This window comes from Anoplopoma fimbria, chromosome 3, assembly GCF_027596085.1.
Source record: "Anoplopoma fimbria isolate UVic2021 breed Golden Eagle Sablefish chromosome 3, Afim_UVic_2022, whole genome shotgun sequence".
NCBI classification, from domain to species: Eukaryota; Metazoa; Chordata; class Actinopteri; order Perciformes; family Anoplopomatidae; genus Anoplopoma; species Anoplopoma fimbria.
The window spans coordinates 14,631,597-14,646,733 of NC_072451.1; the positions used below are offsets into that span (position 1 = coordinate 14,631,597).

Genomic DNA, 15,137 nt, shown 5'->3' on the forward strand with positions numbered 1-15,137 from the left:
GCAGAGATGATTTCTTTTAATTGAGACAGGATCAAGTAAGAACACCATGATGCAGAAAAATAAAAACAAAAATAAAAAAACAGGACGGATGGCAGGAAGGAGGGAGACAGTCTGAGAGCAGACTGGAGTTTAATTACACTCTGAATAGCTGCTGCTTTTCCGATAACAGGCCATAGAGGATTCACCTCCCTCCGTGGTGAATGGGAACACTTTAGCTGTATGCTGTGGAATAGCTGAATAGATGTACTACTGAACTTCATATGCTCCTATGGTTGAATAGGCATGGCTTTGTATAACATCCTTATTGAATGAAAACTGCTTTGAAGTGTTGATTTCTTCATAGGAGACATCACTGTTCGGATGTTAAGCTGGTCTCATATTTACCACACCATCATTGTTTAGCATGTTAGCATGCAAACATGTGATGATGAGCAGCAAACACAAACTACAGCTGAGGCTGATGGGAATATCAGGTACCAGATTGAGTACCTGATGCTGTGCTTTATGAAAAGTGAAGGGATCAACAAAGTTTACATCACAGTTTATCATCTGGGGACTACGAATGTCTGTACAAACTTTTATAAAAATCCATCCAAAAGTTGAGATATTCCAGCCTGGATAAAAGTGTCAAGCTATAAACGTAACTAAAAAGGTATCATACACACAAAGTGTAGGTCTTGGAAATTGATTTTGGTGGCAGCATCTAAAGGACGTATGGAAAACTCTTGTGGTGGGCAGCATTGGACATGGACCCCCCCCAAAAAAATTCAATCCCAAACCCCCATGACATGAGTAGTCTAAAGCAACACATACAGCCCATATTCCAATTCAGGAACTTGACAACCTGCACTTTTTGTGAGGCTATGTTATTATTATATCTTGTACCCTTTTGACAAATCACAATCCTCAGCAGCACTGCCGACTAAAGTTCCACCAATACGTTTTTTTCCGGGCTGCCATTAGACAATATATAATGCTGATTTTTTCGCATCCATATTAAAAATAAAACAAAAAATTGCTGAACTAAAATGAACATTTATTCAACGTTTTATTCAACGTTATTGGATGCATTGTCTTTGTTTGCTAAAGTAAATCTGAAGTGCACTTATTTTAAAAAAAATGCATCAAACTAAAAATAAACACCGTCAGGTAATCAAAACACTGAAGTTTGTAAAGAAAGAATGTATGAATGTAAACTCAATAAAGTTTTGGTGCACTTAACAGCAGAATTTGCCAGATGATTGCAGCATCTCCTTGTTATTAAGAGAGAAGGAACATTTAACTTCCATAAATAAAAAATGAATGAACGACAGTGGCCTTCGCTGGTGTTGGCTTACGTTCGATTTAACATCCTTTGTAACTGACCGCGTACCTGGAAAATGCATAAATCACCACATGAGCCAAATGTGGTGATATATGCATGTACCAAAATATTAATATGGTAATATAAGTAATATATAAAATATATAATCAAATAGTTCCGGAGACCTGTCCCCAAGGCGAGTGGAAACAAAAACAGATCCTGTGAAAATAGTCAAATTGTTTTTTGTCATGTTCCTGCAGTGGAAAAGGAAAATAGACTCTTGAAATATTATTTCACTCTTGAAATATTATTTTTTTACAAATTGGGGCATTAAATTGTATTTTTGTAGGGGACCTCTTCATTCAGACAAACCCATCAATCAGATATGAGAGGCCACTTAAACACATACTGACCTGCCCGATGGAGGATGAGTCACACATGGCCGTTGTGTATTGCCTGTCCAGCTCGGGTGCGTTGTCATTCAGGTCTAATGTCTCTATCGCAACCACAACTCTGGAAACCTGGCTGGGATTGTCTGAAAGAGCCAATCACAAAACAGGCAGCTTACAATACAGCATTCTGAGAAGCATGCAGGCAGCTGTACTTGACAAAATAAATAAAAAATACATGAATAAAATGAAACAAAAACCATGTTTGCACTCCATTAAACCCATTCGATTGTCCTCGTTGGCGAGGTTGAGCTTTTCAGTCTTTGTCCAGGAACTTCAACGGCACTCGGATTACATTAGCGAGCACACAGTCGGCTAAAAATACAGCAGTACATTTGGTTTCATCTGGCTCGTGTTACGGCTCGAGGGCTCCCAGCTGAGGTGCGACTGATGCTTCCACAGCAGTCAGATTTCTCCATATCAAACTGTTGCATTCCCCGCCAAAGCATGTGTGTGTGTGTGTGTGTTTTCTAAGAAAGAGAGAGTCGGAGCAGAAGAGGGATGTAGAAAGCAGTCAATCTGCATGCAGTTTAAACGGATTGGCAGAGGGTCTCCCACACCGCGCTCCCTTGGATGTATACAAACACATTTGTTAGCGTGAAGTCCGCCCATCACGCTTGAAACGTCACACTCTGAGCTGAACATTCACCGTAACATCTGAGGCTGCTCTTGCGTGGGGACACAATCCAGGGCTCCCCAAGCACACATCTTCACCCATTCATCTGAGCAGGCAACCCTGCAACACACTTTCTGGAAATCAACACCCCTCCCACAGCATGTTCCCAAACCTGGAGCAGTAACACTGTGTCACGGCTGACAGCGGCCGCTTTTCCTGGTCGCCTGAAAATGAGCTCTAGCTACAATGCCACCGGGGTGAGCTGGCCTGCCCCTGGCTCCTACTGTGGTCTCTGTCAACACAGCCTCCGACAGTCTGTTTGTTAGCTAGAGCTCATTATTCAAGACAGGCACTCACTGTCCTACCAACACTCGCTGCCACCATGAGACCCCGAGTAGATTTTAAGTAAAGATTAACTTTGTCCGGAGCAAGACTTGGCAGGAGAGACAGCTCCCTCTCCTCGCACACAGCGGCCGCTGGACTGCATTCTTCAGCAAAACTTTTACACCAACTATTTTTTTTTTTGCGCTGAGGAAGAAGATCCAAATAATGGCTTGGAGCCTGCCAATAATGGATGCTAGAACTTAGCCATGATTCAGCAGGAGGCTGGTGTTAATTTTAAAATGAAGTTATACCACGTTGAAAAGGAAAATAAGGTTTGTCATTGTGATGTATGAGCATTTGCTGATCTGGCATCATCATTTGTCAGGTCTTTCTAAAACTGTTTTCTGATCTGCCAACACAATGTTTGATGTAAGGTTTAGGCACAAAAGGTAAGTGATTAAGGAGATGTTTTGGGCTAAAAAAAGAACTTTAAATGTTATTAAAAAAATTATTTTCTGTGCCAAAGTCAGATGCTTAAATGTTGTTACACATCTCCACTTTCCATTTCTGAGAGTCAACAATCATACATTTGAGGAGCCATAAGAGGCACTTTTCAGGTCAGCTGAATTGTTTTAGGACCTTGAATGAGTGGCCAAGGCTTTACTTGATCATCATAGTTTATCCCTTGAAATGATGCAAATCTACAATGAATTGATCTTGCTAACAAATATAGCCTGTGTATTCAAAGCTTGATATATTTGATTCCACTGTGTCATAGATGCCTATTTAGTTTTTGCATTGGGTTAAATGTTGAGTCGGTATTGTGAACATGGAGCTTGTGGTGTAGTTTTAGTCAGTCCCACAAACGCCTGCTGCCATGAATACTCACTAAAGCAACTCGTATGCTAATCCGCAGCTATAAAATAGTTTCCAACAAATTCTCTTTTGTTTGAGTGATGTTTGCTAAAAACTACATTTCCCTCTTATTTTAGTCGATTATGTATCCGTTTAAAGACAACAGGCTTGAGAATGACTACTGCAGACAGATTAGGAGCAATGGGACATGCACCTACATATTGTTAGTTTTGGTCTCTTCATGAAGAAAAAAAACATACAATACCGCCAGCCTTATCATTAAAACTAAACCATGCTTCCGCTGCAGTCAATGCTTTTTACAACCCCCCACCCCCCCACTGTCAAGGCCAAAACTATGGCTCTTATAGCGTTTTACCACTATGAATTGATGTACTTGACAGGGTCAACACCAGCACTTCTTAATTTATTGATGTAACGCATCTCTTTGTTTCAAAGCTCATCCTTGACCCTGGAAATAAAAGCTGACAAAAGCAACCTCCCCTTGATCATGGTTGAAAGCTGCAGAACAGCTACTAAACCAACATTGTGATTGTCCTTTCATCTGCTCATTGGCGGTGTCTTCACTGATTGAAACACAACCTGTGAAGTGCCTCAGCGTTCGCTGAAAACTCCTCGCTCGGAATTTAAAAGGCGTTTGCCGCTCTCCTTTGCAGCCAAGTTAGGCTCGTAAAGCACAGGATACGTTCGATTTGTTGCTTTAAGCTTCTTTGTTTCCAGTTGAATCCTTATGAGAACGGATCTATCGTAGCATCAGATAACTCACGCGGTATGGATCAATTGATCCGCGGGCAAGCTGTAACAAACAATTTGTGGCGCCAAACAGCATTCCCCTCACGGCTCGATGATTGGTGTGCTAAGCCGCTTAGTGAACTGCATCACACACTGGATACTGTGCTTTTCAGATACCGTGCCATTTACAGTTTACACTTCCTTAAACCTCTAACACACTAATGCTCATCAGTGGGAGCAGGTATCGGTTGTTGCAAAAATGTGGGTCCCCTTTAAGATTTTCAACTCTGAAAAAGAGAAATGATCCAAAGGACGAGCTCTTGTGATGTCTCAGTGTTTAGTAGTGTGCTAAGAAGGACCTCTGACCTCTCTGGGTGGCGATAACAGTAATGTTGTGCCAGTGGTCGCGTTCCCGGTCAAGCTCCATGGCTGTGGTGATGAGGCCGGTGTCTGGGGTGATACGGAACAGAGCCTCTGGGTCTGACTGAGGATCAATGGAGAACCTGGAGAAGAAAAAAGTAGGGTGGGAGGAGGGAGTTTAGAAAAGGGGAGGTGAATGAAAGTGAAATGGGGAAGGGGGCAGAGAAAAGCATAGAAAATAATAAGTAAAGGAAAAAGCAAATTGAGGAGGCAGTGGGGTGCCGAGTGAAATAAGCACACGGGGCAAGTGTGCGAGGGAGCGATAAGGAAGTCTGCATTCAAATAGCCAAAGAATTAATATAGGGAGATTATCGCATCTGATAGGAGCTCTATTGAAGTGCCACCGATTATCTAAATATCTCTGTGAATATACCAACTATCATGCCTCCCCACACGCTCACTTTTAGCACTTTTGCCGCTGCTAATTGGGACACGGCTTTGTGTGGTTGTTACAGGCAAATCACTCGCCTCCCAGACAACAAAAAACGTCTGCAAAAAGCAGTGACTCCAGGGGAACACTGAGTGGGCATTTGGTTGTCTTATTTTTATTTGGTTAGCTGTTAGCGCTGGTGTCTTGTTTCTTTTAATTGAAGAGCTGAGTTTGGATTTAAATCCCCAAAACTACATATGCCTTGTTTAAAACAATCAATATAAGAAAATCCCCAACAAACCCAAATTCTAGCCTCTAAAACATAAAATAAATAAGAAATACAACTCGCAGCACCATCATGTGCTTGGTTTTTCATTCGTTGTGGACATAAAAACAGAATGAATAACTTGAATATTCAAAGGAACATTTTTGGAAAATGCGCTTTCTTCCTGAGAGTGAAATGAGAAGATTGATACCTCTCTCATGTCTGTATGCTCAAATAAATAATATAAAGCTAAGGCCGGAAGCTGATTAGCTTAGCACAAAGACTGCAAACATTTAGCCTGGCTCTGTCCAATGGTAACTAACTAACTAACTAACTAACTAACACCTCCCAGCACCTCTGAAGCTCATCCATTTATATTTAATTTCACTGTGAAACCGGTACAAACAGAGCCATGCTAGCTGGCTAGCTAACTTTCGGCAATTAAGCAAATTATCATAAAGTATTTTTTATCATAAAGTATTCCATTGATAAAAACCTCAGTAAGAGTATAATAGAAGATGCAGTGTAAGGTAGACCAGCTGAGTTCACCCACATAAATCTCAGCTTTTTATAAGAAAACAATACTGTACCTGATGTTATTGGTGAGCCCAGTATCGGGGTCGACTGCGCTGACCCGGCCTACAGTGCAGGCCGGCGGGCAGTTTTCAGACACGTCCATGTGGTATCGAGCTCTGGAGAACCTCGGAGGCTCGTCCGCATCCAGCACCGCTACTCTGATGGAGGCCCGGTCCTTGAAGGGGCCCCGACGCAGGAAGCGAGGATCTACTATGGGGTTGAGGACCTCCACAGAGAAGGAGTAGGAGCTCCGGCTCTCATAGTCGACCGCCTGGGGAGGACAGCGGAGGAAGGCTAGTTAGCAGGGTTTAAGATGTTTAATGAAGAGGTATATTATCGTCAAAGGTTTAGGTACTTCATTTGAAATGAGACATTTTTTAGGAGCAAAAAGATTTGCAAATGCCACTGTTACAAATGTTGGATCCAATAAAGTGTGTTGTGCTTTCATTTGTTCCAATTCTCACACTATATTTTCCACAGATGACTGATAAATGACATCAAAAGCAGAGGTATGGCAAATAATTAATTATTCCAACAGATAGGAGCTCACAGAGGCAAAATAATGGTCACATCCAAAATCAGCTGAGAATCGTATGGAGTAAATAATGCTACCATGGTTACGGTACACGGTGTGGCATTTTTGAAGTGCTCCTTTGAAGGTTGTTGTGGATGGACTTTTTAGATGGTGGGTTCGTGTGAAGTAGGAAAATGTTACGGCATTGCCAATGAGATTCCCCGACGCTCGAGAAAAGGTTGAAAGGATTCTTCAGGAGCTCCGACAATGAAGTTCCTCCAGGTTTGGATGTCGGTTTGATATTGCTCCGAGTTGTTGTTGGATTATTCTTGACATGCAAAGACTAGATGCATATAGCTGTAGGGTTCCTTGCCAGGGAGTTGAATGTTGCCGTCTCCGTAGGAGTGCCGCTATCTACATGCAGCACAGATGGATGTAACCACGACAGTACTTGGGACATTTGCATTTGGCGCCAACATTGTTCGGTGCTGCAGAGCCGGCAACCCACTTGGAACCGTGTTGGTGGATACCTGGCAGGTAGTGTGTTTTGTTATAATGTTAGAAACATGTTGGTGGGAGTAGTCTCAGACCTTGCGAAACACTGTGGGAGTAAAACTTGGACAAACTTGTTTTTGCGAACAAAATGGATTTCACTTTCAGAGGTAGTGCAGACGATAGTTTCGATGTCGACACAGTTGCCGTGAGCAACATTGAAATTGAAAAACAGAATCACACAAATATATATATTTTTTTAAAGCCCATGTTTAGAATATCATCTCCATCACCATGGCGACTCTACCATCACCACGGAGACTCGTACCTGGCTATAAGAAGCGTACAAAAAATTCCTTTGTATCCTCGCATCTACACAGGTAGCAGAGATTTCATTTGGGATAAAGGCTCGGCTCGCAGTGATTGTTTGTTACAGAGAAGTTATGAAGCCTATTTGTCTGAGGTGTCCGTGTGATTGCGGCGCCGCGCTCCCACCAGCGGGCCGCCTCTGAAGCAGAAAAAAAAAATTGCCTTTGATCGGGTTTGCCTAGATGATTGGTAGCAAGGGCAGAGGCACAGGCAGGTAATCACATACATCCACAGTCTCACACACACACACACACACACACACACACACACACACACACACACACACACACACACACACACACACACACACACACACACACACACACACACACACACACACACACACACACACACACACACACACACACACACACACACACACACACACCTTTTCTAAAATGTTTGGGTACTTGTATGAGGTATTTGGTGTGGGCATGTGTTCAAGTACAAGTGGTCCTTTTGAGCCTGCGTGTCCTCAGATCCTCTGTCACTGTGCGTGTGCTCTTAAAGTAAGTGTGCATATGAATCCTCTCAGTGTGATTGGCACAGAGAACCATGTTGGACAGAGGATAAATAGGCTCCCTGGCTATGCAGACTATAAAAAAATAAATAATAAAAATCATTCTGAGAATCCCAGCGGCAGTGGGAATATTGATATCCTCTCGCTCGCGCTCTCTCTCTCTCCCTCCTTTCTGATCTCTCTTTTTCTATTTCCTCTTCTCTTTGCTTGCCTTTCTCTGTGCTGTAAACCAGAGTAAACTGCTATACAGAAAAATCAGCAGTTTTAGAAGATTGATTAAAGATTACGCAGAGAAAAGGGCGAAGTGAAAGGCATCGAAATGCTGGCAATTTGGGGGGGGGGGGGGATATCTCTGCGGGAAAGATAAATAAACAAGAAGAATTGTGTATGGAGATGAGAGCGGGTGTGTGTGTGTGTGTGTGCAGACGGAGGGGTTTAAGCGGGGAGACGGCGGGAAAAGGGTTCCTTAACGGGGTCCCCATTACAGGGAGAGAGGGAGACAATCTGTCTGAGGAGGAGAGTTGTCACTTACACTGTGAGCACACACTCATCACCCCCTCCCCCCCCCCCTCCCTCCCTCCCTCCCTCCAGCACTCCCCCTCCTTCGCCGCCTCACACACTCCATCACACGCCAGCCCCCCCCACCCATCCTTTTTTCGCCCTCTAGTGTGTGTGCGACAGGGGCCAGCTCTGACAAACCGCAACGCACACACCCATCCTTCTCCTCTCGTCCGCCCCGTACAGGAAGCACTTATCACCCAGCGGGCCGACTGTTTTTCTGTGGGGTTTTGTGTGTTTTTCTGTCCGCTGCACGTCAGTGAACAGATGTGGACATTCCTCGCAAGTGTTTTTTCACACGCACAAGTGCTCAGACGGCTCGTGTGGAACTTGCAGAAGCACACACACACACACACACACACACACACCTTAAAAAGCAGAATGAGTAGGATTTGTCAGTTGCGGTTTGTAAACCGATTGTAGACTGCGGTTAGGTTTAGGGTGCTCCCCAGAAGGTGAAATCCAACCCCAGATTAACTCTCTTTTTGGAGCGGGCTTTGTCTGCTTGGCCGTAGTGTGCCTCGCTACAATTGCGACCATGAGTCTATATATTTTTTAGAAAACCGGCTTTCTCACAAATTTAATTCATTTGAACTCGCCAACTAGATCCAGCCACTTTAATGCCTAGATATAACATCTGAAGATCAAGAATAAGTAGACTGGTAACAGCCCAAAGCAACCTCAGATCTTTTACTGTCGAAAAATCTGATGGACATTTTTATTATAACCTGCGCCAGGAGGATAATCTGATCAGTCGCGTGTGTGCGTGAATGAGTGTGCACCTCTATGTCTGTCCGTGGCTAATCTTGCATTCTGCTGCAGCAAACCACCTCTCGTGGTTGCTGTGACTCGCACTTTCTCAAAAACACCTTTTATTGCCATTTTTATACTCCATTTTATCCATTGACTTCCTGCTGACCCCTTAGTCAACCCCCGGCCGGTAGGGGCGGCTGGTGCAGCTGAGTGCATCACTGACCCCCAGGCATTACACTGCGCCAACAGACATAGTAGGGTAAAACAGTTGGCTCACTTTTTGTGTTTTTGACGGTAAGTTTGGCTAACTGCTAACAGCTAACGGAACTACCAGTAAACACATTGATGATGTGAATGATGAGTGAATTGCCGCCACGCAGCCGCTGCTACACTGGCAGAATGCTTGGTGAGCTTGTTTTTATTTTCAGAAAGATTGTATGATATACCTAACTGACAACTCAGCTGTTTGTTTTTGAGCCTTACAGCCCATTAGTGTCTAGACAGGGAGTTAGCCAATTGTAGGTTGTATTTATTTAATCACACAATACAGCAGCGGTCGTTGCAGACACACCGGGCAGAGATCTGCACTCTACTGAGTGCACCTTTCTAGTTGTTACTGTTTTCCAACCTCTTACAGACAAAATAAAAAACACAGATTATTTTCACCGAGAAAAAGAACCCAGTACATACTGACACACTCCGTTATCTCTATTGAATGTTGCCTTCCCTTTACAGGCACACACCCACACACTCTACAAGTGTAACCTTCTGGTGTCCTGCGATGCTCCCAATGTCCTTTTTACAATTCAGATTTCTCTATACAATTTCCCTTTCAAATTCGCCTCACAGTTAGCAGAAATTAATTAGCTAACCTGCATGCTAGACTGGCGATACATAATACATCGCTTCTCGGGGAGGCCGACCCATAGGCATGCGTGCTCTATTGAGAAAATGTGTGTGTGTGCATTACAATAAATGTTCATTACTGCAGGGCGAGGCTTCAGATCACAGAGGTGGTGCCTTTCCCCGACTCTTCAATACATGATGTATAATAAGAAGATTGCATTCTTGTGCTCACCTACCAGTATGTGAGTGTGTGTGTGTGTGTGTGTGTGTGTGTGTGTGTGTGTGTGTGTGTGTGTGTGTGTGCTCGTGTGTCTGTGCATGTCTGTTCAGCACCCTGCTGTCCCTGCTGCCAGCTTGAGTTCTTTCTTGATTTCATGCATTCTAAATCAAGATCACACATCACATTTGTCTGATGACAAATGCAGCTTTGGACATTTCTGCCAACAAGCACAACTGCAGAGTCGAGAGAACAAAGACTCTTCTAAATCTCCCTTTTGACTTTGTTCTTCCTCTGCCGCCATCCCTTCCCTCTGTCACTTGTCTCTTGTCTTCTGTTTTATTGCACTCTCAGATGTCCCATGTCTTCCCTTTTTTTTTTTTCTAGTTATGAGCAAGATATTGGTCTCTCTCTTTTTCTCTCTCTCTCTCTCTCTATTCATCCCTCTCCCTCTCTCTTTTTTTCTCCCTGTGAGGAGATTAACACAATCTCTCCTCGGCGTGAGAAAACAAACACAGATAATCCTGGGCGCGCTGCTGGCGTGTGACCGAGGATTAGCCAGCCGTTTTAAGTGAGAGCATATGGAAATAATAACAGGCAAACTGACACATTCGTCGGCTCGCTTGTCCCCCAGGTAAGAGAGGAATGAAAGGCGCACAAATAGCAGGCTTACACAGCTCGCAGCACCCTGAAAACATAGCTCAAAAGGGGAAACCACCTGAATCGGGATACTGCTGGATTCCTATTAACAATGTTGTGACATGCGTTGTGTTGCGTCTGGTGATCCCACTTTATTATATCCGTTATTAAATTCAGTATACATGTGTAATGAGGTGCTGTGAAATCGGAGCATTATGGCAGTTTGTTATTTAAAGTTTCTCTGTTGCATCGGTGCCTATGAATGCTCTTGCATCCAAAACATTATTGAATCATCAAAGTCTGATTTTCCAAGCTGATGGCAAGACTCTACATCTTTTTTTTCTCCTGCTCTTCCAATTGCCCCCTCATTGCAACAGCTGATGAGTTTTGGATTAACTGATTGATTTCAGGGAATGCTCGACCTGCAGCCAGCAGTTGTTTCTCCAGTTAATGTTAGCCTCTGGCCATTAGGGGGCACTGCTGCAGAGCTGTGTCAAGCAGCTCCTTTGCTGGAGAGAGTTATGCAAATTCTTCAATTACCTGCTACTTACACTGTGGCCTTGCTCACACGCTGTATCAAAAATCCATTAGCAGCAATATGTACATTCATTATGAGCAATATGTTAAAAGTAAATAACAGAGCTGACCGGTCGGGGGAGGGGATAGAATGAAAAACTATAGAATAAAGCAAGAGAAATAAATTTGAAAAGGAATGTGAATGCTCACTTTGTGTGCTCATGTATCTTTCTGGATATCTGTGTATCTTCACACGTGTGTGTGTGTGTGTGTGTGTGTGTGTGTGTGTGTGTGTGTGTGTGTGTGTGTGTGTGTGTGTGTGTGTGTGTGTGTGTGAATTTGAATGAGGCAGACCTGGGTCTGAGTCAGAGCCACAGACAAACAACACACACACCATCTGACATGGCCTCCAGACAGAACCAGAGCAAGGACGAGGCGAGCGGCGGGACATGGGGTTGGGGGACATGGGGTTGGGGAGACTGTGTGTGTGTGTGTGTGTGTGTGTGTGTGTGTGTGTGTGTGTGTGTGTGTGTGTGTGTGTGTGTGTGTGTTTGCATCTATTTGTGTTTTAGCTTGTGTTTCCCTGCCCTGCATATTTGTGGAGGGGGATCAGACCGAGAGAGAGATAAAGAGAGAGAGAGAGTAATGCAATGCAGAGAGACAGCGGCTGACGATGAGAAGAGGAAGGGTGGTGATGGCGGGGATGGAGGAGGGGGAGGGAGATAGAGGGAGAATGTGGAAGGAGGGAAATCTTTTTTTTTTTTTTTTTTTTTTTATTGCTGGGGGTCTCTGTGGGACTGACAGTAAATAAGCAGTGATAAGCAGCAGGCTGCTTCATTCTGCACCCTGACTTGCAGGCTGCTAATGACCCTCGCGTCTCTCTCTCCTGTCCCCTCCCTCTCCCTCGCCTCTCTCTCTGCTCATCGGCACGTCTCCCACGGTCTTCATGCGTCTGACTCCCCGTCTGCCCTCTCCTCCATTTTGCAATCGCACACTCTCTCTCAGCCTCTTTTTAACTGACTCCAAACACCTTCCTCCAGCTCCCCTTTGTTGACTAGATTTCTTCCCTAATCTGCTGTTAAACCCCCTCACCCCCACCTCCCGTCTCCTCGTCTCAGTCTCCCGCCCGCCTCCCATCCGACACGTCATTCTGAGGTGAGGACTGGCACCGCAGAGCCCTCGCTCCGTCTTCGAAATGTGCAATCGCACCTCCTTGCAGCTCTTTTGCCTCGGTTCCCCACCATTTAAACACCGAGCCGCAAGGTCAAGTGTGCTGTTCTGATGTGTGAGTCTGTATCTCTCTCTCTTCTCTCTCTCTCACTCTCTGTGGTTTATTGCTACTTGTGTAGGTGTGTGTCTCCTCTCTGTGTGTCTTCTCCTGTGTGTGTGTGTGTGCATCGTTAGATCAACGGTTAAAGAGATTCAGCCCACAGCGGCAGAGATTGGCCAGCAAGGTCAAGGCCGACTCTGTGGCAACACAAATTGTTTGGCTCAGAAATCCTTTGGTTCTCTGGGGGGGCACACACACAGATCATCTCTTCCACTGGTAAAATTCTTCACACTTTGAAAGCCTTCTGACTCTGGCAAAATGGATGCCAGGGCATGTTTATTATTATTATTATTATTATTATTAACACACCCCATGCATGCATAAAAAAATTGAAAATGTGGCTGCATTGTTATATTTCTTTTTTTTTTTTGCTTTGACTTAACGAAGTGGAAACTGAGGGGGAGCTTAGTGCCAATTTAACGCTTTGTTTGTTTTTAATTCTATTAGCCGTTGCCTATCTTCCATGTTTTTTCATTAGTTGTGCGTGGATTCCCGGCGAGGTTAAACCCCATTCAACTCAGATCTTTTGGATTTATTCATGTGAGGAGTTTACTGGAGCACCTTTTTACACCGAAAAAAAAAAAATCCCCAATGCCGCTGGCTCCACGGCTGACTTCTGACACGCTGCCTTGCGGCAACTGTAAATACTCGCTATATGTTCCACTTATAGGCGCTCAAAACATTGAATCCGCATGTAACCCGTGAGTGTTGAGCTTCATTTAATATTTCACCCATAGCAGCTATGCTGGCCTAATCTATTTCTCTGCCTCTCTTGGTGCCTTTGAAGAGGGATTAAAGCAACACAAAACAGCATGGAGGAGGCCACGTTGAAGTACTAATTGTACGTTTTGTTTCTGTCTTTGAGATCGCTGAGGATGGATCCAGTGGGAGGAATGCTGCGGGTGGGAGGTGTGTTTTTTATTTACATGTAATTTTTTTTATTTTTTCGGTTGCCCCAGCACATGTTGAATTGATCGACTCTTCTTATACACGCTTATCGTCTTCCCTCCCTGCTGTCCCTTCTTCATTCCGTCTTGTTGTTGCCATGCTGCCAACTTCCTAGTCTCTAAGTTTTTTTTTTTCCTCCGTTTTAACTCTCCTTTTTATTATTTATTTTTTCTTCATTTCCACCTGCTTGTCGCACTGGATGGGGTTTTTTTTTTTTTTTTTTCTACCTCCCTGTGCCTCTTGGTCTCTAGCTGTGCTAATTTCTCTCCTTGGCTGTCAATGACTGTGCAGCTCTGGCTGTCTCTGCACCTCTCTCTCTCTCTTTCCACGTCTCTCTCTCTATGGTTCCTTCATACTCTTACTCCCTTGTTATACTGCACTCTCTGCTGTCACCACCTCTCAGGACCTCATTTTAACACTCCTCCCCTCTGTGCTTCCATCTTCTCTCCCCCCCACCTTCTCCATCCCTGCTCCTTTTCCTCGTTCCTTGGTCCTTGCCTCTAGGTTTTTCTTTCTTCCTTCGTCTCCAGTCTTCTCCTTGCCTCTCCGCTTCTCTTCAAAGGAGCTCACAGCGGGGCTTGGAAATCCCGCTCTACACACCACCACCTCCAGGTGCGGATTGTTTTTTAACGAATTCCTACAAACCCAAGGCTGAGGGCTGACATGGTGATGGATTCAAACGGAGTGCGTGGCTACCTGACTTCAAGGACGCGCGCACACACAGAAATACTTGTGCGCACAGGTGCTCAACGGTAAAAAAAACAAAAAACACCCATAACTCACGGCTTCACTAATACGGGCTTTTCAATACAAATAGCAATGTTTTTGCCGAATCACTGGTATTTCATGCAGAATGTCTCTGCTCTCTGAAAAACAAGCCGTCTCAAAAAAATGGAAGCTTTTCAGGGAACTTCAGGAACATTTTTGATGAGTTTTTAAAAAGAATTGTATACGAGTTTGCAGACTTTTCTTCCACTTCAACAGATCTGAAAAATTTAAAACTGCCGAATTTTGAAGATAAAGTTTTCACTGTACTGGCAAGATACAGTGAGGTAAGAAAGGATGACTGACTCCAACTGTTTAACAGAAGGAAATTATTTGGTGCTGGACGGATCGATTATTGGATTGACTGTAGAGTTCTGACATCCTGCTCCACTCAGAAATGTGTTTTGGCTTCTTGTTAATTAATTTAGATGTTTGACCTTCACTGTGCAGAATGAGCTCAGCTTAAATCTGAGTGATCACAGTCCAACATGCAGCCCAATGGTGGTAATTTGAAGCCTCCAGTGCACAAGGAGATCAGGCCTTTTAGTGGAGTAGACTCCATGAGCCCAGCAGTTTTGCAACAAACAAGATTTGGGTATTCATAGATACTAGATTTTTGAATGGAGGACTAGAAATCATTTTAGATGAACACCTCACTTGGATTATAATCATATCTCTTTAAACATGATAATCCTTGATAATAGCCTAATAAATTAAGTCATTCATCAAGCAAAGACATGTC

At 44.0% G+C, this 15,137-nt stretch overlaps 1 protein-coding gene across 1 annotated transcript in view; it reads right to left on the reverse strand.

Annotated features, from left to right (window-relative positions):
- LOC129088820 (cadherin-2) overlaps window positions 1–15,137 on the reverse strand; it is an 84,781-nt gene that overhangs the window by 13,779 nt on the left and 55,865 nt on the right. Inside the window, exons 6-8 of the mRNA XM_054596053.1 lie at window positions 5,943–6,199; window positions 4,664–4,800; window positions 1,717–1,838 (exon numbers count right to left, since the gene is read on the reverse strand). Coding sequence (XP_054452028.1) covers window positions 1,717–1,838; window positions 4,664–4,800; window positions 5,943–6,199 — 516 coding nt within the window. The remainder of the gene's footprint in view (window positions 1–1,716; window positions 1,839–4,663; window positions 4,801–5,942; window positions 6,200–15,137) is intronic.